At 49.6% G+C, this 24,543-nt stretch overlaps 1 protein-coding gene across 1 annotated transcript; it reads left to right on the top strand.

Moving 5' to 3' along the window:
- Positions 1 to 1,149: 1,149 nt before the first annotated feature.
- PGD (phosphogluconate dehydrogenase) lies at positions 1,150 to 21,994 on the top strand. Its single transcript, XM_036747924.1, has 13 exons — positions 1,150 to 1,291; positions 2,627 to 2,702; positions 3,190 to 3,369; positions 6,166 to 6,231; positions 7,009 to 7,127; positions 9,859 to 9,928; positions 12,699 to 12,833; positions 15,279 to 15,468; positions 19,210 to 19,340; positions 20,026 to 20,159; positions 20,966 to 21,065; positions 21,226 to 21,348; positions 21,460 to 21,994. Exons 1-13 carry the CDS (start codon positions 1,284 to 1,286, stop codon positions 21,577 to 21,579), a joined length of 1,452 nt encoding a protein of 483 aa, XP_036603819.1. The 5' UTR covers positions 1,150 to 1,283; the 3' UTR covers positions 21,580 to 21,994.
- Positions 21,995 to 24,543: the final 2,549 nt, after the last annotated feature.

Raw genomic sequence — 24,543 nt, 5'->3', positions numbered from 1 at the left:
TACAAAAGATAAATTAATAGCCCTTCACACTCCATCTGCTTTCTACCTTAATAGTCTTCTTGCACCTGACTCCCCTCCAGGACCCTTGTGATCTTGGGATGCTGGTCTCCCAGCCCTTCCTCACAGGAGACTCCATCTCCCGACTCCAGACATTTTCCCCGGTTGTCCCCCATGCCTGGAATGCTCTCCCTCCTCATCTCTGCCTCCTGGCTTCCCTGCTTTCAGTCAAGTTCTTCCTAAAATCCCAGGTTCTATAAGAAGCCTTTTCCTAATCATCCCATCTATATCTTGTTTGTTCGTAGCTTGCTTGTTGTCTCTCCCATTAAACTGTGAGCTCCTTGAGAGCCCCTAGTGCTCGACCCGCTCCCTGGCACACAGTTGGCGCTTAATAAGTACTTGTTGACTTAAAAGATTTCCTTAGTTCTCCTTGTGATTTTTTAATCACAATTTAATTTACTGCTCAGGAAGGCTTTTGCTGAGTAAATCGAGGTGCAAAAGAGGTGGAAAGGAGGCAAGTGCTGAGAGGCTGGCAAGAAAAGGAAGGCAGCAAAGCGCCGGGCAGCCCAGGTGTGAGGAATCCCTCCTCCCGGGTGATGCTATCTGTTCTCTGGCACTGGCTCCTCATAACACCCGGTGTTTACAGACTGCTTTGGGGCCTCCTGCTCTGCAGACTTTATCTAGCTCATGCGTACCACCTCCCCTAAGGAGGAGCACTTGGCAGACGAGGTGGCATGACCCCGGGAGCTTGGGTGACTCACCAGAGTTCAACCAGGGACTATGTGGGGCAACCCCAACTAGAATGCATTTTTCCCTGCTCCCGGTCCAGGACCGGGAAGTGTCCTTATTCTCAGTGTAAACTCCTGGGCTTTCAAGGGATCGTCCCCGGGCTGGAAAATTGACTTCCAGCCCAGTCCACCCACAGCCCGGACCCACTAGGATTCCAAGAAAGAACGAGCACTCCCACGGGGCCAAAGGAGGGGCTCTTTAAACGATCGATATCATCGGCTTTCCACTGAGCTGCCTCAGGCCCGGGGGCGGGGCCGCTCGCTCTCAGAAGGTCTAGCAGGCGCCAGGGCGAACCAATGGCGCGGCAGCGCCTCCCCGGCCCCTGCCCTCTGATTGGCCAGCGTGACGGGGGGAGGGGAGCGCAGACGCCAAAGTGAGCGAGCCCAGCCTAGGCCGGCTGATTCCGAGGCTGAACCTGGAGCGGGAGTGCTCGTCTTGTAGCCGCTCCGGCCTTGCCTTGCCCCTCCTGCCCTGCCCGGCCCGTTCTGTCCGCCGCCATGGCCCAGTGAGTGCCCGAACCGAGCCAGCCCCGACCCCTCACCTGCTCTGAGCCCTCACTCTTCCTCCTCTGGGGGGGGGTGCTCCCCACGTGCCCACCCACCTGATGGGGGCTGGGGCCCTGAGGTCGGGGAGGGGGGTGGGAGCCCCTCCCCCTCCCCCCTTCTCTCTCTTCTCTCCTTCCCCTTTTTTCCTCCCCTCCCTCTTCCCTTCCTTTTCCTTTCTCCGCCTCTTTTTCTCCACCTCCTCTCCTCCCCAGGGAGGAGGAGGACCCCACCCCCAAGGGACTGGGGGAGCCTGGGCGGAGGGGAGGGGGCTGTCCGAGAATCTTAGAGGGGGAAGGGACATTAGAGATCAAGATTTTAGCCCCAACCTGGCTATTCTAAAGATGAGAACGTTGAGGCCCCACCCCCAGCAACCCCGTGCATTTCTGGGCAGCCCCTTAAGACTTGAGGTAGACAGTTATGATCTAGTCTGTTAGAATCGCCCCCGGGGACCCGGATTTGAAGTTTGGACCCGACACTTCCCGAACGGGTGGCCTTGGGGCAGGCAGTCACTTAGCTTGCCGAAGCCGCGGTTTCCTCGTCTTTAAAATAGGGGTGCTGAGAAGACCCGTAGTACCCGCCTCTAAGGGCTGTTTCAAGGAAAACGCTTTATAAGCCTTAAAAGCGCCGCATCCCTAGAACTTGTTGCCACCCATTTTACAGAAAAGGAGACTGAGGCTGCTTAAGAACCTTGCGCTGGTCACTCAGCTAGTTCGTTTTGGAGCTAAGGCTTGCCCTCTGAGGGATGGCAGCCCACTCCCTGCTCCTAATCAAACACAGCCTGAGCCTACAGATTTCAGAGCCCTGGGCTAGATAAAAATCTGCTCCTTGCCCCGGTTTTGGGGGACACAAAGTAGGGACAGATAAAATTTTTAAAAAAACAAAGAACAAAACCAGAATACCTGCTGAGATTTTCTACAACATGTAACTTAAGTACTTATTATATTGGGTCAACCTATTTTTTTAGGTTAATTGGCTACAGTGAGACTGTTGGGGTGGCAGTGGATGCAGGGAAGAATTTCCCTAAAAAAGACAGTTATGCCCAGTTATGAATGGTAAAGGTAGGAAATTGACTGTAAACTAGGAAAACTTAAGGGTGGACATTGACCAGAGGCACACAGGGTGGGCAGAGATGGCTGAATTTCCTCCTGTATGTTAGAGGGAATACCCATACTGATTATGTGTCAGGTCCACCGGGATGCCCTTACTAGCAGCATCCGGAAAGTGAGGGTTCCTCACTTGGGAGTGGGTTATCTCTTTTGACACACTTCTCTCTGGTCTTTCTCCCCTTTTTCCAGAGCCGATATTGCCCTGATTGGACTGGCTGTCATGGGCCAGAACCTAATTTTAAACATGAATGACCATGGCTTTGTGGTGAGTATTCTGGTGGGTTGGTGTGTCCATGAGCAGGAGGAGCCGAGCATGATCAGACACTCAGGTGTGGAAGATCTTATTCTTCACTACATCCCAAGTTGTTCCATAAAAGAGAGAAAAACTACCGATGCTCTTTTGTAGGAGGACCAGCTCTTGGGAAATCATGAAGGATTGTAGTTTTGTTGAATGAGTCTTTCAGAGCTTGTACGCTAAAGTCTGAGGCTGGGAGAATATCGGAGTGACAAATTAGGCAGGACAGTGCCCTCACTCTGGAGAGGGCTCAAGAAAAATGATTCCCTGGTAGCCAGATAGAGAGCAGACTTATCTAAGCCAGGGTGCTGCAGTTAACTTAATCCTGGACTAAGTGGCCTTGGAACTGTAGCTCTGTGTGAATCTGAGATACTCTGTTTGGAACTGGTTTGTACCTACCTTAGGTTCTGAGTCTTAATTCATGGCAGACCCCCAAGTCAAATTTCCTCCCTTGCAGGTGTGTGCTTTTAATAGAACGGTCTCCAAAGTTGATGATTTTTTGGCCAACGAGGCAAAGGGGACTAAGGTGGTTGGAGCTAGCTCCCTGGAGGAAATGGTTGCCAAGCTGAAGAAACCTCGTCGGATCATCCTGCTTGTCAAGGCTGGCCAGGCTGTCGATGATTTCATTGTGAAACTGGTGAGGCTTGCTCTGCTGTCAGCTAATGCTCCCCTCCCCTAGTTTTCTGTCTCTTCTGCCCAGACCCCCAGCCTTTTCTCCAAATGAACCTGCTTAGATTCTTAGACAGACCAGAAGTGGACTGGGCTGTCCTGACCTAAGCTATCCTAATGTTGATTACCACTAATTAAGCCACGCCCACACTTCCCTGTAGGAATTCCCTAGGTGTACAATTTAGATGACTGAGAAACACCTCATTAACTTTAATAATAGTAACATGAGGGCTCTTTTGTGTGAGCTTTATCTGTGACAGACTCAAAGGGTTTAACAGATGTGGTTATTATCTCCTTATGGAATGATTACACTGCCTGCCTTTTTTAGACTTAGCACCAAAACTTAAAAACTGCTTCTTGGAGTTCCCTCAAATCAGTAAACCTCAAATAATTACCTCATTTTATTATTAATAATGAGCCCTCCAGAGGAAGCAGCACTGACCTGTGAGCTTTACTGTCAGGCACTTACCAGCCGTGTACCCCTGGGCACATCACTCAGTGCCTCTCAGCCTCAGTTTCTTCCTCTGTAAAATGGGGTTAATAATGTAAGGCTCAAATAACGTAACAGGGAAAGTGCTCGGGGAATCGAAATGAAAGGTCTTCAGAAGGCATTCCAAAGAGCCTCTGGCATGCCAGGTGCTGGGTTAAATTCTGGGTGTTGGAGGACAAATAGGGAAGCAGGCCCTCTGCTGTCAGAGAGCTCTCATTCTTGGAAGGCGGCCCCCTGGATTTGGAGTCTACTGGGAGCCAGTAACTTCCTTTCGTATCAGACCCAGAGCTGGCAGGGGCATGGGGGGGGGTCATCTCAGGGCGTCTCGGCTGACCCCCTCCCCCACCATCACAGTTGAAGAAGCTGAGTCTGAGATGAGGGAAGTTAGGATGTGCCCGAGGGCACACAGTAGCAAATGGAAGAGCTTGGATCTGAACCTGGGTCCTTTCCCGACTGTTCCCTGCCTTCTCCGGGGCTTCCACTGCCGCCAATATAAAAGGAGGAGGTTGGGCAGGGTGGCCAAGGCTTCCCTTCCAGCCCCACCAATGATGGAATGGTGATACTTAAGCAGGCATGACATTTAGAGGGAGAAAAACCTGGCAAATTTGTAAGGAATGGGTCACTAGAAGGGGCCCAACGTGTATGAGACTCTTCTCAGATGGACTGAATGGTATTGGGCTGGGCAGTTGAGACTAGGCAGGCTGTGAACCATTTTTAGGTGAGCCATTTGTTGGACACCTGGGCCTTAAGTTACACCAGTCATTCTACTTCCTTGGGAAGAGGGCAGGGAAAAGGACATTTTATATTATTTGTCTCCTTTGCAAGGAACCTGCATCTTCCAGGCTGCCAGAGATCTCAGTGACGGGCCTTGGCAGTTTGGTTGACATGGCTGGAAATGGAGGAGAGTTAAATAATTTTGGAGAAGGGGGCGGGTGCCCTGGGGAAGTTGGAGATGGCTGGGGCCCTTCTACCCCAAGACTCTTCAAAAATTCTGGGAGCTGCTAAAGTTTATTATTGCTACACTTCCCTTCTACCAGCCTGGAGCATGTGGACACTCCGGCTTCCCCCCAATCAACCTCAGTTTCTTCCTTTCCTGACCTTCAGGGTCCAGAGGGGATGGTGTTGGTTAGCAGAGGGCTCAGGGAAAACCCTACTACCTGTGAGTGCCCCCATCAGAAAGCCCAGCACCGGCAGGAGGTTTAGGGTCCGCTTTGGCCCCTCAGCATCTCCTTCCTCCATCCACCTCTAATGACCACTTGTTCTGGAGAGGGGAACTTTGGACCCGACCAGGTGGGCTCTGAGGTCTTCCACATCCAATGTTCTGGGACTTCCCCAGTAAATGCCAGTAAAAGAGGTAGGCCTCAGTTGCCTTCCTTCTGTGGGATCATGCCATGAGTGGGAAAGAATTAGGGGACATTATGGACCTATTAAGAAAAAAAAAGGTTGTGTCCATTTCTACCTGGGGTTGGGGGCAGAGGGAGCTTCTGTTCAGACCCCACAGCTTTCTCCAGGCTTTCCCCACCCTCTCTGGCCCTCCTTGGTAACGAATGACCAGAATTCTGCCCTGGGACCTTTATTTTGTCCCTCTCTAATGTAACGTGCTTGTTTTGTGATGCTGTACCATGCAGTTATCTGTGCAGCCGCCTTCTCTGCCCTCCCTGAGGGCCTAGCATAGCATTTTGCACATAGTAGGTATCCTACTCTCAGCTTTTTCCTGCCTCCTAATGGTTTTAATCAGAATAGAATCAGAATCAGAATAGAAACAGGAGCCACAAAGCTGTACATAAGCATCCCTGCAGGCCTCATGGAGACTTCATTTCAAAATGTAATATTACCTGTGTTTTGTTGTATTTTTATTTATTTTGTTAAATTTCTTAGTGGCATTTTAATCAGGTTTGGGCCATCTTCAGGAGTATCGTGGGCCTTGTGCCGTTCACATACATTTGTTGTCTCTGTTTTAGATGATTAAGGAGGCAGAATAGTTGTGTGGAAAGAATGCTGGCCTGGCAGTTGAGAGATTCTGGACCAGGAATTCTTAACCTGGGGTCTGTGGATAGATTTTAGGGGCTCGGTGGATTTGGTTTGTAAGTTTTAAAAACCAGACTTTTGTTTCATTCTCTCTCGCCCCTAACAGGCATGTGGTTCTGCGAGGGCTCCCTTGTTTGGCTATTGTAATAAGCTGCCTTGAACATCTCAGGCCGCAGAGGCTCCTGGGATGCATTGGGTTTTCCTGGGGAGGCAGATGTTCCTTTTAACGCATGTGTCACCTTGCAGGTGCCCTTATTGGAAGCTGGCGACATCATCATCGATGGGGGGAATTCAGAGTACAGAGATACCACAGTAAGTATTTTCTCTCCTTTGTCGAAAGCCCAAGGTTTGAGAGTAGGGCCGAGGATGTGATTGCATTCACATTCGATTTGTTGTCTGGGAAGGAGCTCCCCTGCTCTGACCCAGGATGACTTGGGACTTGGGTGCCAGCACTGACCGCCTCTCGGAATGCTGTTTGGATTTCAGAACTGGTTTTGGAGGTTTCTAGTTTTACTTTTGTTAATGTCTTTGCAGTAACATTTTACTTTTTTTTTTAACAACGGTTTATTGATGCATTTTATTTGTGCACCCCAGTCATCCCCCATTGCCCCTCTCCACTTGAACCTGCTGTTGTGACAGAAAAATAGTCAAGCAAAAAAACCTGATACAGAGATGTAGTAGCCTCACTACCCTGGATTCTGCCCTTCCCTGCTGAGAGGAGGGGGCTTGATTTACCCTCTACTGAGGCTTCTCTACTAGCTTCATTTGTTTGGAGAAATGGGTTTATTTTGCTGAGGAGTCCTGTGGAGCGAGCCTCCCCCAATAGTAACATTAATAGGTGACATTCAGTATGAGGTTGCCTATTTCACTGAAGCCCCTCCCCCCACAGGCCTCTTCCAAAGCCTGACTGTCCTTCTCTTTGTGCATTTCCAGATCATTTCATGGCTCTTAGATCCCTTTATGATAGAGCTAGGGGGAAGAGAGGGAAGGATCCTTCTCTCCTTCTCTTCCCTGCCCCTCACCCCTGTCCTTTTATAGAAAGAGGATTTTATTTGATATGTAATGGAACTCCTTTTCTCTCCCTGTCAGAGGCGATGCCAAGACCTCAAGGCCAAAGGCATCTTGTTTGTGGGAAGTGGTGTGAGTGGTGGAGAGGATGGGGCCCGCTATGGGCCGTCTCTCATGCCTGGAGGGAACAAAGAAGCCTGGTGAGTCTAGTGATCTCAAGCACATAGGAGGTGCTTAATCCGTCCCCACCAGTTCTGGAGAAGTCTGAACTTGTGGTGTGAATGAGGGAGCAAGGAGCAGGGAGGGTTCAGGATGTGGAGATGCTCTTCTTCGGCTAGCTGGTTCTCTGCTTTGACATCATGTGTCTGTCAGTTCCACATTCCCTCCCTAAATGAGGCTAAAACTGAAAATAGACTGAAAAGATACAGCCTGCCCTGGACCCTTGAGTGCCAGCCCACGACAGTCTGGGGGATGGCCCCTGCCTTTTTAGCTGTACAAGCCCTAGATCTGATGCATATACAGTGGGAGAAATTGGGAGGGACTTGTTGTGTCACATTTTATTTCCAAAAGAAAGAGACATGGCAGATTGGCCTTGAAAGCAGTAGGGATCCTTGGAGGACAGAGGAATCTCCTGACCCAGGAGTACCCAACCCACACAGCTTTGCTGCCCCTCTGCCAGAAAGGCCTCCCTGGGCCTTTGTCTGCTCAGGCACTCTGTATCTCTGCAAACCCGGGGTTAGAGACGCTCATTTCCAAAGAGCAGGCTTGGAACTCCTGCTTGAGTGAGTGCCAGGGTGGGTGCAGCTGCCAGCTGCTCTCCACTGCAACATCCTGCCTTCCTTATCTCCTCCTGGACTGTGAGATTCCTAGAGGGAGAGAGGCCGGTGCCCATTCCTGTTTTTGTCATACCCCACCTCCTTCCCCGTACCCAGCACAGTCTTGGCACATCATAGGTTCTTACTATACATTTGCTGAATGAATAATTCTGGACAAATAAAGGGGAAAGGAGGAGAAACCTTTGAAAAAGGCTGGTGGGAATGGAGGGTCAGGGATAAGTCTAAGAAAAAAAATCTGAGTGTCATAGAGCTTTGGAAGAAGGTGGGGGGAGAAGGGGAAGGGGGGGGAGTCAAAATGGAAAATTGCAAATGATTTTATTATGTATAAAAATTAGTCTGAGGGAAAACATCACCACTGAGACTCCAGAAAAAAAGAGGCAGCCAGATACAGAAGACAGAGACGGAACAGAGGAGGAGAAAATAGCAAAGGAAGCATCCTTTGTGAGGGAGCTATAGACAGGTAACCTTGTTCTCTCCAAGAGTTTGAGTCCCCAGGGTTAAAGGATGGAATGTGCGTATTACCAGGGCTCAGCAGGCTCCTCTAACTGTCCCAGTGTCAGGGGTAACTTTGAGGAAGCTTGTCCTCCCACATCGAGCTGCCTGCCCTGCTCATGGCCCTCGCATTCACTTTTCTCACAGTGCTTCTGGGGAAATTGCAGCAAAGACTTATGGGAAAGATTTGGGGAAAGGTACTGAAGTTGAGGGGCCGAGCAGTGTGAACTTTTCGCCTTACGCATTTACTGCTCATCTCCTTCCAGACTCAGTGATTTGCCTCAGACCAGGCCCGTCTTGCCCCTGGAGGACAGGGACAGTTTGCATTTTTAACTTTGCATCTTTAGTACCTGGACATGTGCTTTGCACACAGTGGGAGCTTAATAAATATTTGTTGACTTGAATGAGTCATCACTGGGCCTCCCTCAGGAGTGGTCAGATGAAGTCCCCAAGTAGCCCACTGTTAACAGCTGACAGATTAATAAATTTAAAATACAATAGTCTCAAAATGGTGACTTTTGCCCACCTGGGGAGAGAAGGATAAAAGGGTAGCCATCTACATTTTTCTCCTCTGAATAACAGTTTATCTGTCATCCCCTCAAAAAAAAATTGTAAGGAATGATTTTCTGGGAGGGAGAAGGATTCGGGAAGAAAATAGGTGATGTAAAAACAAAAGATATCAATAAAAATTTGTTACTTACACACACACACACACACGCATGCACACTCTACCTTGAATTTCTACATAGTTGGGACAGCCCTTACCCTTTACCCAGACTTTCATTGCTGAGTTCTTGTTCAGATTAAAATACCATCTCAGCTTTGAAGGATTTGAGTTGGGCCACCCCGCGGTTGGGCTTTGAACTAGGAATGACAAACCAAAGGGAGTTAGAATTACTTTTTACACTCCCAAAAGGCAGGTGAGAGGTGAGAGCTGACTGGTTGACAAAGGGACTTTTAAATTCTTTTGCAAATCTGAGTCTTCCTGACCCTGCTGACTTCACCTTGTATCAGTTCGTGTATCTTTCCATTCTTCTCTGAATTCTTCATAGTCCTGTGTTAGGATAGCCACAGTACCTCATATTTAGGTGCCCCAGTGTCACAGGCATTGCTCTCTGTTGGGCCCTGGGATTCCAAAGGCTAAAATGAAGCAGTGTCACCCTCAGGGAGCTCATACTCTATCTGGGGAAATGATACAGCCAGAGATAAGTGGATCTGGAACAAAAAGTAAATATTACAAATACTTTTGGTTGAAGAAGGGGGAGTGTTAACAACTGCGAGGGATTTCTCCCATTGGGGAGTTCTGATTCTTTGGAATCAAGATCTCACTTTTAGCTTTTAAAGTGATTCTCCACTTACTCTGCCCCACCCTCTTTTTGACTGCTGTCTGTGGTCCCCTGAGAGCCGAAAGAGGGGCCTATTTAGCAAGTAACTGGAGAGCACTTTTTGGTTTCTGGGATTGTCTTGGAAATTGTTACTTAAATGGGGGATCATCTCTCCCCATTAGAAGGAAGAGAGTTTATTCTTGGGACCATGGAGTGTTGGGTGGAAACCTTGGCCCCTCTCTTCCTGATTGCTGAGCTGACCGTGTTCCTCTCCACAGGCCCCACATCAAGACGATCTTCCAAAGCATAGCTGCCAAAGTGGGCACTGGGGAACCCTGCTGTGATTGGGCAAGTACTGGGTTGTGCCCTTGGAGCTGGGCCTGGGGAGGGAGGGGCCGCCAGAGAGGACAGCAGAGCCACCTGGAGCATTCCTACAACATGGCAGGTTCTCGGGGTCCCGTGGTCAGCTTTGTGGTCTCACACGCCATAGGTTGTTGCTGTAGCTGATAACTACCAGGGCAGGAGTCCACCTGTGGGTAATCTCAGGAGAAAGAAGTGGGTTAAACAGACCCCCCGAGATCCAGGATGTCCACAGGGCTTTGGGCGGAGATGGAAAAGCCTGGACCTCCTGTACCCTGGACTTTCTTTGGTCCATGGTCAGATGAGACAGGTAGCTCCAGGCCGTCATCTGACCATTGATCTTGAGCTGGAGGGGACCTCAGAGACAGTGTGCAAATGAGGCTGAGGTCTGTGGGGTAGGGGAGGGGGGCTTCATTGACTTTCCCTTGGGTCACCCCAATTGTAAGCAGCACAACCAGCCTTGGAAACCAAGCACCTAGATTCTGGTTCCAGGTTTCTTCCCATTCCACCGCAGTTATAGGATCTAGAGCTCTTAGCTCCTTAGGAAGCTGAGGACTGGAGGACTCAGATGACTTTTCCAAAATCTCAAGGGTTATAAATGGCAGAACTAGGATTTGAACCCAGATCCTCAGTTTCTAAGTTTTCTTTCCGCTGCACTTTAGTGCTTCCCTGTGTTGCGGTTAAAATGTGCCTTAACTTCTCTCCGATGTCCCACTCCATGTTCTAGGATAGAAGGCCAGCTTGGTCCCAGAGAGCTGTCATTGTTGGAGATGAAGCAGGAATCTGAGTCTGCACTGGGGCGGGGTGGAGGGCAGCCTTCCTGGGCTGGGCCTGGCCACTCCTGCTAACTTCATTGTCTCATTCCCCTGCGATAAAGCTGCCCTTTCTGTTTCACTGCTGAGCAGCCCTTGGGCTAAGTGAAACATTGGGGAGAGGCTGGGAGGCCGTGGTCCTCAGATGAGTCTCGAGTCAGCCGTCCTGTGCTGGCTCGTCATGGAAGCCTTTATACTGGGCTGTGGGCCACTTCGGAGAGAGAGCAGCTGCAGTGCCTTCTCCTGGATTCGACTTGGGACAGTGCAGGAGAGCAGGGCCTCAGAGATGATCACGTTCAACCCCCTCACTTTACAGATGGCCTGGAGAGGGGCAATGGTTGGAGGACTGGTACAAAGACCGCTGGCTCTACACTACTAATAATGGCCATGGCTAGCATTTGTATAACGCTTAAAGGTTTGCAAAGGACTTTACAAGTGCCTCATTTGGGAGCAAGGCGCCGGTATTACCCTCGTTTTACAGACAGAGGTGAAGTGACTTGGCCAGAGTTACAAGCGTCTGAGGCTTGATTCGAACTCAGGCCTTGCTGACAGCAGCTGCGCACTCTGTCCACTGCACCACCTAAGGTGTTCAGATCCCAGTTCTGTTGACTATGTGGGATCACACAAGTCCCTGAGCCTCTCTGGGCCTCAGATCTCCCCAACTATAAAAGGGCAGGGGGGCTGCCTTAAACTAGATGACCTCTCACGTCTCTTCCCACTCTCAGTATGATCTTAAGGGACTTGCCCAAAGTCATACAAGTAGTAAGTGGCTTTGAACCCTGACCCTCTGACCCTCAGAGCTCTTCCCACTAGACAATGCTATCTCTGATCATGTTAGCCTGTGTCAAATATCATTGAGATCTCTTCAGCTTTGACTTGTGGGGAAACTCTTATCCAGGAAGGGGCAGCCCCAGGAAAATGGGACTTTTTTTGTCACCTGGGGATGCAGCTTATAAAAATGATGCAAAGGGAAATCCAGAGAAGTCTCAGCGATCCTGAGCTGTAAAGACCTGCCCTGAGGGAGGGACCCTTGAGTCTGTGTCACTAAGTCACAAAGGATTAATGCTACACTAAGCTTTGTGGCCTTCTTGTATTTATTCGTGTATGTGTGTGTGTGTGTGTGTGTGTGTGTAAAATATATACACACATATATGTATGTATGTATATTTGTGTTTGTATTTCCCCTCAATTACAGGTTAAAAACAATTTTCTAACTTTTTTTTTAAGTTTAGAGTTCCAAATTCTATCCCTGCCTTCCTGAGACAGTAAGCAAGCAGATACAGGTTATACTTACATAGTCATGTAAAACATTTCCATACTAGTCATTTTGTACAAGAAGACTTGAATAAAAGAAAAAGAACGAAAGCGAAAAATAGTCAGTTTCAGTCTCTCTCCAAACAATATCAGCTCTCTCTCTGGAGGTGGATAGCATGCTTCATCCTTAGTCCTTGGGATTATCTTGGGCCATCATATTGCTGAGAATAGCAGAGTCATTCATACTTGATCATGGCACAGTGTTGGTGTTACTGTGTACAGTGTGTGAGTCTGTCCAGGTTTTTCTGAAATCATCCTGCTTGTCATGTTTTATAGCACAGTAACATTCCATCACAATCATATACCACACCTTGTTCAGCCATCCACCCATTGATGGGCAACCTCTCAATTTCCAAGTCTTAGCCACCACAAAAAGAGCCACTATGAATGTTTTTGTGTAGTAGGTCCTTTTCTCAGGGCTTCTTTTAGCATGAAACCTAGGGGGCTAAGGATGGGGAAGTGGACTCAGCAAGAGCCTGGCTTTTTCCTGCTAGCTGTGTTTAATTCAGGTCTGTCCTTAAGGGGCAAGGGGCCTTCAGGGAAGCTCACTGCTGGAAGGGGACCAGCGTCGGCTTGCTTTGGTGTTCCAGCAGCCTCTCTCACGGCCTTCTGGCGCTTGCTCTTTCTGATAGGTGGGAGATGAAGGTGCTGGCCACTTTGTCAAGATGGTGCACAATGGGATAGAATATGGAGACATGCAGCTGATTTGTGAGGCTTACCACCTGATGAAAGACATCCTGGGCATGGAGCACGGTGAGATGGCCAAGGTGAGTCTGGAGCCCGGCCCTGTGCTCGCCACACGGCTGGGGGCTGTACAGGAGGAGAGTGGTTCATGAAAATACATTTCTGCTCATTTCTTTCTTCTCTCTCTCTCTGGCATATTGTCTCCCCCATTAGAACATCAGCTCCTTGAAAGCAGGAACTATCTTTTCTCCTTGTCCCACCAGCGTTTAGCGCATTGCTCTGCCTAGTAAGTGTTTAATAACCACTTTTTCATGCTTTTGTTGTAAAAACACCAAACGTTTTACATGCCTCCATTGTGGCAGAGAGGCAAGGGAACATTGAGTCAGAATGTTGGCTATGTTGTCTGTTGCGGTCGCTCTCTTTCAGGAGGTGATGGGTGGATTCTCTCCATGACTATTTTATCCTCTGGTTCTAGAGCCTCAGCGCAGTTTTCCTTGATGGTTTCTTGAGAGACGCTGTCCAGGGTCTTTTTTTGCTCATGGCTTTCAGGTAGACCGGTAATTCTTAGGTTACCTCTTCTGAATCTATTTTCCAGGTCAGTTGTTTTTGCGATGAGATATTTTACGTTTTCTCTTTTTTCGTTCTTTTGATTTTGTTTGGTTCTTGATGTCTCACAGTCATTAGCTTCCACTTGCCCAATTCTGATTTTTAACGAATTGCTTTCTTCAGTTAGCTTTGTACCTCCTTTTCGATTTGACCAGTTTTGCTTTTTGGGGAGTCGTTCTCTTCAGCACACTCTTTTTCCATTTTGTTGATTGTATTTTAAAGGAAGTGTTCGATTTTTCTTCTGTGTCTCTTATTTGACTTTTAAAATCCTTCTTGAGCTCTTCCAAGGTTTTTTGGGATTGAGGCCGGTTCACCTTCCCCTTTGAGGTTTCTGATGTGGGTATGTTGACAGTGCTGTCCTCTCTTGGTTTGTGTTCTGGTCTTTCCTGTCCCTAAGCTGCTCCTCTGTGGTCATTGTTTTCTTTGTTGCTTTTTGTCCATGTTGTTTGCCGTTTTTCTGGCTTTTAAAGTTGATCTCTGCTTCTGGGGCACAGGGGGCACTGTCCCAGGCTTCTTGTGCTGGGGGCTAGGGGCCTGGTTACTGGTTTTGGGTGCTGGCAGCTGAAGGTGGGTAGCTCGCTTGGTGCTGAGCTGGAGCTGGTAGTGCTGGCTGGCATGTGCCTGGTGTGTGTGTTGGCGCTTGCCTGCTCCACTACCCTGGGGCTCAGGATCTCCTGCTGGTTTGCTGGGAAGCCTCCCGTCCTGTCCTGGTCTCCTTCAGACACAGCCACAGGGACCTTTCCCTTAGTCCCCCTGGTCTCCTGAGCTACAGGACTGCTGCAGCTCATCTTTCCGCTGGTTCCACTATTTCAAGACTTTTCCTGGGGCAATATTGTCTGGGTTCTTCCAGGTCAGTAGGGGAGGTAAGAGTGACTTACACTTACTCCACCATCTTGGCTCCTGGGAGTCGAAATCTGTGGTTACTCTCTCAAGGTTTTTTGGTTAATTCTTTTCCTTTGTCATGAGAAGTTTCTCTCTGATGAGGGATTGGGAAAGTCCCATCAGCCTTCTTTGTCCATTCATTCTCATTCTCTTTTCCTCTTATATTTGGTTTGGACTTGTGATGCCACTGGTGGGCATTTCTTGGGGTGAAGCCCTCTCTGCTGGTGCCAGTTAGAAACTTGTTTGTAACTTAGGAGTCTTTAGAAGTTGCTCGAGACACTAAGAGGTCAAAGGACTTATCCAGAGTCACCCGGCTGGCATGGGTCAGAGGTAGAATTTGAACTCAGCTCTTCCTGATTCATAGGCTGGCTGTCTCCTTACTTTTACCAGGGCTCTCCTTATCTTCCGTCCACTCTGTATTTACATCACACGTCCTGATTTATACATGTTGTCTCTCCCCCTGCAGTGGGAGCCCCTTGAAGACGGGCTGTTTCTGACTTTCTTTGTATTCTGGATGCCTGGCACACAGTGAATACTTAATAAAGAACATTTGTGTGGCGCTTTAAGGTTTGCAAAGCATCTCACAAAGATTATCTCATTTGATCCCTAGAGTAGTTCTGTGAGGTCACCCCTTTAGATATCATGGCCACTACGTGTGTGGGGAAAAAATAAGGCTCGGGTCAGGTGACCTGCCCAGGGTCACGCAGCTTAGAGGTGTCCAGGGTAGCATTGGCACCCAGGTCTGCCTCTCTCCCAAGTCTGGTGCTCCATCCGCTACCTTGGTGTGCGTGATCATCATTAGTCTGTTTTCCAGTTCATTCTTTTCTCACTTTGCATCATTTCATAAAACTTTTCCGGATTTGTCTTCCTCGTCCTTGCCGGCTCTCATTCTGGCTGTTGTGGCTGCTGGCGGGGGGTCCAGCAGGTTCTAAAAGTGAAAGCAGGGCATCCGGCTCATGGTCAGGAAGGCCGGCCGCAGGATGCCTGTTGCTCTCATCCTCATCTTTATCGTTTCCTTTCTTCCCACATTCTGTACTTAGGTATTTGAAGAATGGAATAAGACCGAGCTGGACTCCTTCCTAATTGAAATCACAGCCAACATCCTTAAGTTCCAAGATAGCGATGGTCAGCACCTGCTACCAAAGATCAGGGATAGCGCCGGCCAGAAGGGCACTGGGAAGTGGACGGCCATCTCCGCGCTGGAGTACGGGGTCCCCGTCACCCTCATCGGTAATGGCCGGTGCCCCTCCACGACTCGAACCACCTTTCTTTCCCCCAGGTCCCTTCCCCCCATTCTGACCCTGTTGGCCTATTGAGGGAACTTAGGGAGTTTAGAGAGCCAGGGGATTTTCTTTCAAGCTTTTGTCTAACTTTGATGAACCTTCTCGCTTTTCTTATTCATAAAACAGAAGCTGGACAAGGCCCTTCCAGTGCTAAATCTAGAGATGCATGGTCGTCATCCCATTAATGTTTATTGGACACCTACTGTGTCTGATAAACAAATAAAAACAAAAGTTTTTAAACAGGTATTTGTCCAGTATGGAAAAGAATGCCAGCTGTGAGCTCTCAGGACACACGGCATCATCAAAAACTAGGTGTCCGTTTAAAAAAACCAAAAAGGAAACTCTGCTGTTTGCTCTTGCTTTGGCCCCTTTCTTCTCTATCCGTGGGGTCAGGCACGTCCTCTGTCTTGGTTTATCCTTGGAATAGTTTTAGATGGCGGCATCATCTGGAAGGAGAACACTGACTGGGGAGGCTCCGAGTTCAGATCTGAGTTCTGGGCCTTCCCACCCGTTGCACCTGGAGCACTTACTTCCCTTTGCTGGGTCTGAATTTCCTTATTTGTAAAATGAAGGCATTGGAAGAGGCAGCCTCTGAGACCCTGTCTAGCTTGTAATGGTGCGCCTGACACTAGAGACCCCACCCTCCAGATCCATACCTTCCTAATGCTGTTGGAAGTGGAGAAGGCCTTGGAATAGGAACTGTGGAGCTGTGCCATGAGGCGAAGGTTAATAATCAGCGTTGGTTCAGCTATCTCAGAGTCCTTCCCATACACCCCCTCCCTTCAGACCCCTGTTGAGTAGGTGAGGGAACTGAGGGCCAGTCAGGTGAAGTGAGAGCTGTGGTCACACAGTCCACAAGCGTTTGTTAAGTGCCTGCTCTGTGCCAGACACTGGGGATACACAAAAAGACATTTGTTTCCTGCCGTCAAGGTGCTTACCTTCTAGTGGGGAAGACGGCATATAAATCCCCATGAATGTACAAAATATATGCCGAGTAAATGAGAGGTAATCTCAAAGGGGAAGACACTGGTAGCTAGGAGGCTGGGAGAAGCCTCCTGCAGATGGTGGACTTTGAGCTGAGCCCTCAAGGAAGCCAGTGGAACCAAAGCAGAGAGGAGGGGCCTGCACATTGGCATGGCAGACCTTAAATGCAGAGGCCAGGCCACAGGAGATGGAGATGGCCTACAAGGAGGCTAGGGTAGCGTGTGTGGAGAGGAGAGCGCCAAGGTGGGAAGGGACCAGGGGAGGAAGGACTTGGAATGCCAAACTGAGGATTTTGCGTTTGGTCCTGGAGATAGTGGGGGGCCACTGATGTTTATGTAAAGGAGAAAAGGACCTGGTGAGACCTGTGCTTTGGCAGCCCTTTGGGGCCAAGCTGGAGGGGGTGAGAACCTGAGCAGGCTGGCTGGCAGCTTTATGTGTGGAGAGAAGGAATCCATGGCCATTGTCACAGGCAGGATCTGAGCCTCGGTCGTCCTGACATGAAGGCATTAGCCCCTCCATCAGCCACCTGCCCAATCCAAGGCTGATGTTTGTCTTAAGAATGAAGGATTTAAGTCTTTTTTCAACTCTGATCATCTATGAAGTTTTCCCTCTTCTAGCAAGAGGTTAAAATTTGGTTTTTCTCCTCTTTTCTCCTCCCTCCCTTGTGTTTTCAGATTGAATCATGCCCCACCCTGTTTGTAGTTTCCTTGTGAGGCTGGAGACCAACCCTGCATGCAAGGAAGCTGGCTGCTTTTCAGCCAAACCCAGAGAGATTGGGAGGGGAGGGAGGTTCCTAGGAAGCTCTTTGCTGGTCCCTGATGTCCCTGATTTGATACACAAGAGCACTGCCCTGCTCAGAGGCAGCTTTAGAGGGCTTTCTTGTTTTTGCAGTGTCATTGGGCGAGGGCGAGAAAGGCTTAGGTGCAGCCTCTGGCTCCCTGAGCCAGTGAGGAAGTGAAGGCTTCCCCAGGCCCTTATGTAACACCCAGGGTGTGGGCTCCTCTGGTCCTGTTGCACCAGGTGCCTTTACACATCTTGCTGCACAAATGCTAAGTCATCCTGCATAGGCAGTGTGGGGGGCCCTTGGTGGGGTCCAGCTGTGATAGAATCTGCAGAACTCAGGGTGGGGGCTCTTCTGTGCAGAACATGGCAGGTGCTTTGAGGCTCTTCCACAGAGTATTTGCTCAGTATCTCTATTCAGTGAATGAATGAGTGGGCCAGAGCTCATTTGCCGGTCCCCAAACTGGACCTCCCATCTCTGCCCCCATGTATTTGCCCAGGCTTTCTCAGAAGCCACAAATGCACTTTCACTCTATCTCCGTTGGCTTCCCGGCCCTAGGGAAGAAATAAGAGAAGACACATCCCCCTACTCCTTTGCAGGGCCGGGTGGGGAAGGGAATAGAGTCCACAGAACATTGTATATATGACTAGGGGTCTTTTTATGGATCGATCAGTTTTTCTTTCTTTTCTGTTTTTTCTTTAAAAAAAATTTTTGTTACATTGTATGGCTCTCTGGGAGGAAAAAGCAGACAGGGAAGAAGGTAACAATTTTTTTTGTAAGAGGGAAAAAATGAGAAATCCTTGACTTCTTCAAGGCTCACCTCCAGTGCCTAGGACAGTGTGTTACACACAGTAGGGGAGGGATTAGATTGGATTTCACTCGCAGGAAGGATTTCAAGACGCTCCAGGCTCTCCATTTCATAGATGAGGAAACAGAGAAGTCACTTGATTGTTCCCAAATGCCAGCAGAGAATAGAAGAGCCGGAGTGAATGGTATATGTCCCATAAAACTCTTTGAATCAAAGGGTCACTCAGAGTCCAGCACAGGTTACTAAAGCTGAATAATAGGCAGTTTGAGAGGCAGGATGGAGTAGTAGACAATGAACCCACCTCCGAGTCAGGTAGACCTGGGTTCGAGTCCTGCCAAAACATTGGCTGTGTGACCCTGAACCAGTCACTTAACCGTGAGGTCAAATGATGCCAGACTCAGAAACAGGAGCCACTAACTCAACCTAAGGTTCTCTGTGGGCCACATACTGACTTAGCTTTAAAATGTAATATTATCTGCGTGTTACTGTATTTTCATGTATTTTGTTAAATGTTTCCCAATTACATTTTAATCTGGTCCAGGAGTGTTACCAGCTCCATGGGGCCCATGGGCTTTGTTTTTAGTTCTCTAACACAGGCTCCTAACCTGGGGTCTGTGAACTTGGTTTTTTTTTTTCCTAATGTCTTGAAAACTATTCCAGTATAATTAGTTTCCTTTGTAATTCTGTGTATCTAATGCTTTTAAAAACATTCTTCTGAGAAGAGATCCATAGGCTTCACTTAGCTGCTAGAGGGGCCCATGACCCAAATCAGGTGAAGATCCCTCCATCTAAGAGTTTGAGAGAAGGTGCCAGCCTGCATGGGTACAGGGACTTCCCTGTGCCAGGGGAATTGCGGATGCAAAGGTGACAAGGAGCTTACACCTGCTTCTTGTTTTCCATGTAACAGCCCTGGAATTTTCTGTTGATCTGCACTGATAATGACCTTTACTTAGTCTGGAAAGTGGGGTTTACTTGTCAGAGATTACCCATCACAGATAGAGTGATCTCAGCTGAGGCCCGTGTTCTCCTCCTGTCAGCTGCTAGTGCCCACCCCTGCCCCAGGAGCAGTCTCTCTCCTCTGGGTTATTCAATCTCTTTCCCTTGCTTTGCTCTAGGAGAAGCTGTCTTTGCGCGATGTCTATCATCTCTGAAGGACGAACGGATCCAAGCCAGCAAGAAGTTGGTAGGCCCCCCGAAGACTAAGTTTGGGGGTGACAAGAAATCATTCCTGGAGGACATTCGAAAGGTGGGTCTGAGGAGGGGTTGGTCAGCAGTTCTTTATCCCGTCCAGGCAGTGAGGATGGCACAGGAAATGTGCTGAAGACACAGGGGTCAGACTGCACAGGACGTGCTGCTCGGTCAAGTGGCCCCTTGAATTGGGGTTTACAATTTTCCTGTCCTCTGACCATCTCAGAAAGGCCATTGTGCTGACCGAGAACGGGATGGCAGGACATAAGCCAGAGGGACCTTAGAGATGAGGAGACTGAGGTCCAAGAGTGAGGTGACGGTGACACGCCCAAAGTATTGTGGCAAAGCGCCAGAGGCAGGATTCTAACCCAGGTCTCCTAGATCCATCCACTGTGGAATTATAGAGTGTTAGATCTGGGAGGAACTTAAGAGGTCAGCTTGGTGCAGTAGAAAGCTGGATTTGGAGTCAGGGGCTCTGCTACCCATAGGACCGTAGTGAGTGGATTCTCTCTGGGCCTCAGTTTCCCAATCTGTAAGGTCTCTGATCTTCGGAGCTGGTCCAGCTAGTGCTCGTGGGGTTCTCTGCCCTTCTGCTCAGTTTCTGAAATCAGAAGGAGCCACAGAAATCCCAGGAGCCACAGAAATCCCAGAACCCTCAGGGGCCATGTGGTCTCACTTGTGTCTGACCCACAATCCCACCTCTGCTTTTAGAGCCTGGCCTGAGTCTTTGTGTCTCTCCTCAGGCCCTCTACGCCTCCAAGATTATCTCTTACACACAAGGATTTATGCTCCTGCGTCAGGCAGCCAAGGAGTTCGGCTGGACGCTCAATTATGGTGGCATTGCCCTCATGTGGAGGGGAGGCTGCATCATCCGCAGGTGAGAGCGGTTCCCTGGCTTCACAACAGGTTGGTGCCATGAACAGTGGATCAGCTCTCTCCATCTGAGCCCGGCGGCATCCATCCCCACCTCTAGGGTGTTAGTGTTCAGTGGTGCTCAGAAGCTGCGGGTCCTGCCCATCTGCTCGCTGTGCTCAGTCCTTGGCAGCAGCCACACAGTCCTGGAGCTCTTCTGAGAAACTGGGTTTTTCCCCAAATCATAAAAGTTTTTTAAAAATGACTACAAGTGAATTGTGACGTTGTCTTGGCCGCAGAGAAGAGATACAGAGATGCACCTTCCTCCTTTGGGTAGAGAGGTGAGGGACAACAGGTGTGAACGGTGCATACACCAGCAGATATGGCAGCTGGCTGGTCATTCCATTTTGCCTGACTGCTTTCCTTTGTTCCGAGGAGCAGGTGGTTGGGAGAGGTGCCTGCGTGTGTGTAGATGACAGGAATGTAAACAAAAACACTGGTCAGACTTGATTTAAAAAGAAAGAAATCGCTCCAGAGAGGTTTGAGAGTGATGGCTAGCTCTGTACCCAGAGAGTGTTTGCTCTTTTCCATGTTTGAGCATGGGCTGCTTGACTGGACAGTCTGCGCTGCCAGCCTCCATGTGGCTCGTGGCCGCCGAGAATGAGACACAGCTAAGATCCACTGTCAGCTGGTCCGTGGCCCTGACCTTGATTCGTGCACACATGGCAGTGTTCCATTTTTCCACGCTCTGGAGAGGTGGAAAATGGGACTTTTCACCTCCCTGGGCACAGGGCCCTGGTTTACCTGCTGGCCTCTCCCTTCTTTTCTCAGTGTCTTCTTGGGGAAGATAAAAGATGCCTTTGACCGGAACCCCCAGCTCCAGAACCTTCTCCTGGATGATTTCTTTAAGACCGCCGTGCAGAACTGCCAGGTGTGTGCACCAGCAAGAGGCCATGTGTGAGCTGTGCCCAATGGGGCGCATTCTGGGGATTGGTTCCAAAGCTCTGACATCCCCAGCCCTGGGAGTGGCTGTAGTTTAGCATGAGCCAGATTTCTTGTATTCAAACCTTTGCTTTGTGTTTCATGTCCAGGACTCATGGCGGCGGGCGATCAGCACCGGTGTGCAGGCTGGCATCCCCATGCCCTGCTTCACCACCGCGCTGTCCTTTTACGATGGGTACAGACATGAGATGCTGCCTGCCAACCTGATCCAGGTATGTTCTTGGGCAGGCATCAAGCATTGGCCTGGCCGGGCAGGTGGCACAAGGCCTGGGATTGGTGTTGGGGAAGGGTGACTGTGTACCCAACTTATTTTTCTTTTCTAGGCTCAGAGGGATTACTTTGGGGCTCACACCTATGAACTCTTAGCCAAGCCAGGACACTTCATCCACACCAACTGGACGGGCCATGGTGGCAGCGTATCCTCCTCGTCTTACAATGCCTAACCAGACTGTCTGCTGTCGGAATTCCGTAGACCTGGGACATTCCTGCCACCTCCTCAGCTCGCACTGCATTTGCTTCTGCCCAGGGCTCTGAAAATAAATTGTTGTAAGAGCCCTCCCCTCTGGGGAGGACTATTGGAGTCTGTTTGCTGACTCTGTGGAGGCCCCTCTCCTGCCCTCTGCCCTTGCTTCTTAGAACTGCCTAGAAATGGATCATGGGAACAATAGCTCTGACCAGCGGCCCTGCTCTGGGAGCAGGATCCATCAAGGCAGGGAACAGGCTCCTGGAGGGCAGAAGCCCATGCGTCGTGGTTGGAAAAGGCTGTGGTAGAATCTGACCAAATTGGAATCCTTGTCTGTCTTACACAGGGGAACGACCCATATTTTACCTTTTAATAAAAGCTCCATCATGTTTATAGTTTTGTCTCCAGCCTCTTAAATAGTCTCCTTTCAGGACTACCGAGTCCTGGGAGCTCAATCATCATCTAGGCCAGCCGTGGAGTTGGGGGAAAGGATCCTCCCAATGCCGTCCAGCCCTGCCCTGGGATGAATCCCAAGCTGCTGTGTGGCGCCCTCGTGCCCCTTGTGCATGCCTTGTCTCAGAGTCAGAGAAGGCCAGATCTCGGGCTGAAGGGCCCATCACTTAAAGAGGAGCAGACAGCACCATAGAGGTTAAGTAGTTTGCCCAAGGTCACGCAGCCAGGAAATGAATCCGAACTGGAACCGGGCTCCTCAGACTCCAAAACTTTGAACAACGTCAGGATCTGCCGGCTTTTTCCTTACCTTCTCAGGGTCCACTGGGGAAGATCGTGGGAGTCCCTTGTTACTCTACCCCTGACACCTAATGGTTCTCTAGCCTGGGATGCAGGTTATTACCCATAATCCCTGACTGGTCAGTTTTTCTTACATTTGATCCAATTTCATTGTAATTTGTTTGGAATTTTTTTCCCTTTTAAGAAAATGCATCACAATAACTGAGCTTTTCCAAGACTTTGGACTAAGATGTCCGTAAGTTCCCAGCCTTGCCTCCTGCTTTTGGCCATCTCCTCCTTGACCTGTTTCAAAGTCCACCCCTATTCAGGCATTCTCTTTTGCCTCCGAAGCTGGGACTCCGCCACATGGCTGACACCATTGCAAGGGGATTGGCCATTGTGGGAGGCTTTGGTGAGCCAGCCTCCCAGTGTCCTGAGAGGAGTCAGCCCTGGCAAGGGCTGGGAAGGCCCCTGAGATGTGTCTTAACAAGGTGCCTTCCTGCTCTCCATCTTTGAGCCTGTCCTCTGTCCTTCCCCGAGGTGGTCCATCTGTTTCAAGGTCATGCAGCATAGCAGTCAGCCTTGGATCAGAAATACCTGCATCGCATCTTTTGCACGATTTCACGTGTATAATTAATAATTTGTTGTGTACGTGATGTCTGACTGTGAATCCATTCGGGGTGTTCTTAGCAAAGGCACCAGAGTGGTTTGCCATTTCCTTCTCCAGCTCATTTAGCAGATGGAAGAACCAAGGCAAAGAGGGTGAAGTGACTTGCACAGGGTCACACAGCAAATAAGCATCGGAGGCCAGATTTGAACTCGGGTCCTTCTGACCCCAGGGTCTCTGCCCACTGTGCCACTTAGCTGCTCATAATTCATAGATTGTTTTGTCTTCTCAGTGGATGGGGGGAGGAAGTCGGAGGGAGAGAGAGCATTTGGAACTCAAAATTTAAAAAGAAAAGAATAAATCAATAATTAAAACAACAATAAAAAAGACAGCCCCGGGTTCGATCCTGCCTCGTGACACATGCGGACTGTGTGACCCTGGGCACGTCGAGCCTCTAACACTAAGTCGCTGCCCTGGTCCTTTGTGGGGCATCTCTACGAGGGGCTGTGTGACCATAAGATCATGTAGAAGTGAAAGGGGCCTCGGAGGCCGAGTGATGAGCTCCTCATCTCACGGGGGCCAGACTTCAACATGAAGTGGCTTGTCCACCATCAGTCCACAAAGCATTCATTATGTGCCTGCTGTGTTCTAGGTACACAGGAAGCATCAGAGCCTGGCTCCAAATGCAGATCCTGTATCACACAGCACAGCTTTCCCTGAAGGGGAAGAAAACACCTTACCACTTCCTGAAGTTGTTGCCCAAGTGTCTTGTTTGCTAAAGACAAGGCGTGTCATTCGGGCCGACCTTGGGCAGTGGCTCCACCTTGGCCCCTGCTCGACTCAGACCAGGGCCGGAACTCTGCGCTCCCCTGGAGGAAGGACCGTGACTGAGCTGCCTCCGCTAGAAATCTCCTCTGTCACCAAGGGAGTGGAGGTGACCCTCCGCTCCTAATGGCTTTTGCAAGCTCAAGCCGGCAACACCTCAAGAACTGGCCTAGCTAAGTCTGGAGAGCCTCGTGCTGGCCTCCAGATGCGGACCTTTGGCACCCGTGGTAACTCTCAAAGAGAGAGGGCAGTGTGGTTGGAGAGTAGTCATCAGTTAGGAAGACCCGGATTCAAATCTCCCCTCTGACCCACACTGGCTGACAGTTTTCTTGGCAGAGATACAGGAATGGTTGGCCATTTCCTTCTCCAACTCATCTTACAGATGAGGAAACTGAGGCAAACAGGATTAAGTGACTTGCCCAGGGTCACGCAGCTAGTAAGTGTCTGAGGCTGGATTTGAACTCAGATCTTCCTGATTCCAGGCCTGGTACTCTATCCACTGCACCACCGAGCTGCACTGGAAGTTGTAGAAAGGCTTGAAGTCAGGAAAAGCTTCCTAACCACTAAAGTTGTCCAAAGGGGGGAAGGTGGTGAGTTCCCTGTCACCAGAAGCCTTCAGAGACTGGATGACCCCTCGTCAGGGACACTGTAGTTCAAACGAGATAATAAATTGAAAGGGCTTTGTAAACTTTAAAGTGCTGGATAAATATTAGCTATAAGTGTTATTGTTGGGAGGAGGAGGAGGGGGCAATGTTGAAGAATTCCTGCTCAGGTATGGGGTGG

Source organism: Trichosurus vulpecula, chromosome 2 (assembly GCF_011100635.1).
Source record: "Trichosurus vulpecula isolate mTriVul1 chromosome 2, mTriVul1.pri, whole genome shotgun sequence".
In the NCBI taxonomy this organism is placed as follows: Eukaryota; Metazoa; Chordata; class Mammalia; order Diprotodontia; family Phalangeridae; genus Trichosurus; species Trichosurus vulpecula.
The sequence above is the reverse complement of the archived record's forward strand: the minus strand, read 5'-3'. Positions and strand labels throughout refer to the sequence as shown.